This window comes from Mastomys coucha, unplaced genomic scaffold (assembly GCF_008632895.1).
Source record: "Mastomys coucha isolate ucsf_1 unplaced genomic scaffold, UCSF_Mcou_1 pScaffold23, whole genome shotgun sequence".
In the NCBI taxonomy this organism is placed as follows: Eukaryota; Metazoa; Chordata; class Mammalia; order Rodentia; family Muridae; genus Mastomys; species Mastomys coucha.
The window spans coordinates 44,628,444-44,631,379 of record NW_022196906.1 but is presented as its reverse complement, the minus strand read 5'-3'; the positions used below and the strand labels follow the sequence as shown (position 1 = coordinate 44,631,379).

The window sequence follows — 2,936 nt, the reverse complement described above, 5'->3', positions numbered from 1 at the left end:
AAAGGTGTGCGCCACCACTGCCTGGCTTTGGTTTCCACTTTTTAACCATGAGTTGCTTTGGCTGTTATGTCAAAGCATAAAAGTAATCCCACCTGTGAATGTGGCTGTACAGGATCCCTGCAACAGCAAACGGTTATTGGAGTCATAGATAAAGACTTTGTATTTTGGAGTGTTTTTTATTCTTTTGGGTGAGTGGGGTACTTAACTTGTCTGCATGGCCTCTAACTGCCCTTGTGTTTGACTTTTCTTTTCCTTAGGGGCCTTGGACAAGTGGTTATTGACTACGTTCATGGGGACATCCTGCCGAAGGCTGCCAAGGCGGGCCTCTTGGCACTCTCAGCTATGACCTTTGCTGGGCTTTGCTACTTCAATTACCACGATGTCGGCATCTGTAGGGCGGTCGCCATGCTGTGGAAACTCTGACCTCTGACCTCTGGGTCAGCACTTTAATGTACGCCTCCTTGCCTCTGCTTTGTCAATGCCGCTCACCTCACAGTGAGGAGGGGTGAAGGGGCAGAATGTCTTCTAATTACATGGTTGTTTTCAGAATTTATTTGTTGAGGAAGAAGTTTGAGGAGTTAGGTTCGACCAGTCATGAGTTCCATATTCCACTGAGTATGGTTGCCGGTGCACACGCCTCACGGTGTAACTGAACATTTCATGAGCTCATGTTGCCTTTGACCACCATTTCTTAAGGAGAGACAGTTAATTGCTTTCGGGATAAGAGTAGACCAGGAGGGAGGACTGTTCATTCGTGAGCAGACTTTGCATGAAGTTGGAAAGTATTCCCTTTGGAACCTTCCATTCTTGTTCAAGTGAAACCAGCTCTGTTGATGGCTCTGTTTCTAGGGAACTTTTAATCCAGAGATGCTCTCAATTACTGATTTGTTTAAGTTTTAGGAAGGAAATTGAGGAAAGCTCGATTTAGAGAAATTCAGTTTAGGGAGTTCTCCTTGTAGGTGGGTTAAAATATGACAGGTTGCAAACAGACTACTCTTCAAATGTATCTCACTTGTGCAGAAATGAGCTGTCCAAAAGTATAAGACTAAGTAATTAACTGTCTTCCCACCATGGGAGTTCTTAATGAGAAAGTGTACTCTGGAAAAGCAAAGTTTTTAAATAAAATATTATATAATGAAAATGCATTGTGCTTTTTTTGTGTGTGCTAGTATTCTCTAGTCTTTGGGTTTTGGTTGGTGCTTATATGTTTGAAATAGACTCTTACTGATCTGAATAGGCTCATGCTGATCTGAAACTCTGTAGGTAGGCCAGGACAGCTGAAAATTTGCTGGGTAGACCAGGGTGACCTCAAACTGCAATCTTTCTGCCTCTGCCTCTCAAGTGCTAGAGTTATAGTTGTGAACCACAAAACTCACTTGTTTTGTTCTAGTTTGAGATGGTGCCTTAGTTTGTTGCCCAGGCTAGCATAAAAATCCTGGGCTCAAGCCATCTGACTAGCCTCCTGAGTAGTGTGGCCTGCCATGCATGGCTGTAGTTTTATTCATTAAAATTGTATTATGCCAGATATGGTGGTACATGCTTGTGATCACAGCTCTCTGGGAGTCTAAGGGAGGATTGCTGTGAGTTTGAGGGCAACAGTAAGTTCCAAACCAGCTACATAGTGAGAACCTTACTTAACAAAAACCAATAAAACCAATGAATAATTAAAAGTAAATACATCTACAGTTCTGAATTAGAACTCAGTTTAAGTGTGTGTGGTTTAGCAAATGAGTAGTTCACATAGAATGCCACAATACAAAAAGACTCATGATAGGCAAAAACGGGCAGCTTAAGTCTGACTAGAGTATGAAGGTCGAGTGGTAGGTCTTAGAACTGTGTTCTGGATGTACTGACTGTAAGCGTTTTGAACAACACTGTACATTGTACTCCCAGAGGATATACTGGGCAGCAAGGCTGGGAAGTGTTTACATGAAAGGATTGTCTGCTTTTCAGGCACCATTTGCAACAGGCATCAGTATGTCGGGGGTCGTGATCAGAGGCCATGGACTTGGAAAACTAAAGGGGCTGGAGAGATGGCTCAGTGGGTAGGGACACTTGCTGCCGAGCCTGACAGCCTGAGTTCCATCCCAGGGATTCACGGTGGAAAGATGACTCCCATTGTCCCACGATCTCTACAGGTGTGCTGTGACACAGACCCCTAAAAAGAAAATCTAATATAATAAAAAAGATAAAGGTGGACGAGAAGGTTCTGCAGGTTTAACTCCCAAGCATGACAAGCTGAATTTGAGCCTCAGGACCCGCAGGGTGGATGGTGAAATGACCCACTGTTTATCTTAAAACTACATGAGCACATACAAACAGTACATAGTAAGTGTAATAGTAATAGCAAACTAAGAGGGCCGAGTTCAGGTACTGTGGTAGAAAGCCTGCTGGCTGCCTGTATCTTTTTTTTTTTTTTAAGTGCTGGCCCTCTGTGGCCAGATTCAAAGCTAGCTAGTATCGACCTTAGAGTCAATGTATAGGTTCCACAGTTGGTGACCAATTGCAAGGTTAAACGTGACCCCATGACAGGGACTTCAAAATGACCACAGGACTAAAAGCAAACTGGCAACAGTAAATGTAAAGTGCTGTGCCTTCTTGGTGCAAAGCTCCAAGGAGAACTGAGGGCTGCAGAGCTTTAGCGATTCCTTCCCAACTACAGAGCTAAAGCGCGAGAAGGATAGATGGTGACGATGCCTTAGGCATTCCAGAGTTCCAGCCACAGAGAGTGAGTGTCTGGCCCTCAACTGACTACAAGGTGAGCCAAAGAAGAATTCTTAAGCACTTACTCTATATGTTCAGAGGCAGGGAGGGACACACTCCTGGGAAGGTAGGAAGGCACCCCGCAAGAGTTTTGGGGACCCCACTCAGGTCAACAAGCTCAGGATCCAGCACCTTACCCGCTGAGCCATCCCCTGGCCCGGAGCCAGATCTTT

General features: G+C 44.6%; 1 protein-coding gene across 1 annotated transcript in view; it reads left to right on the top strand.

Moving 5' to 3' along the window:
• Positions 1 to 1,141, top strand: part of Sdhd (succinate dehydrogenase complex subunit D) — a 9,053-nt gene extending 7,912 nt beyond the window's left edge. The window contains exon 4 of the mRNA XM_031344903.1: positions 258 to 1,141. Coding sequence (XP_031200763.1) covers positions 258 to 423 — 166 coding nt within the window. The 3' untranslated portion in view covers positions 424 to 1,141. The remainder of the gene's footprint in view (positions 1 to 257) is intronic.
• Positions 1,142 to 2,936: the final 1,795 nt, after the last annotated feature.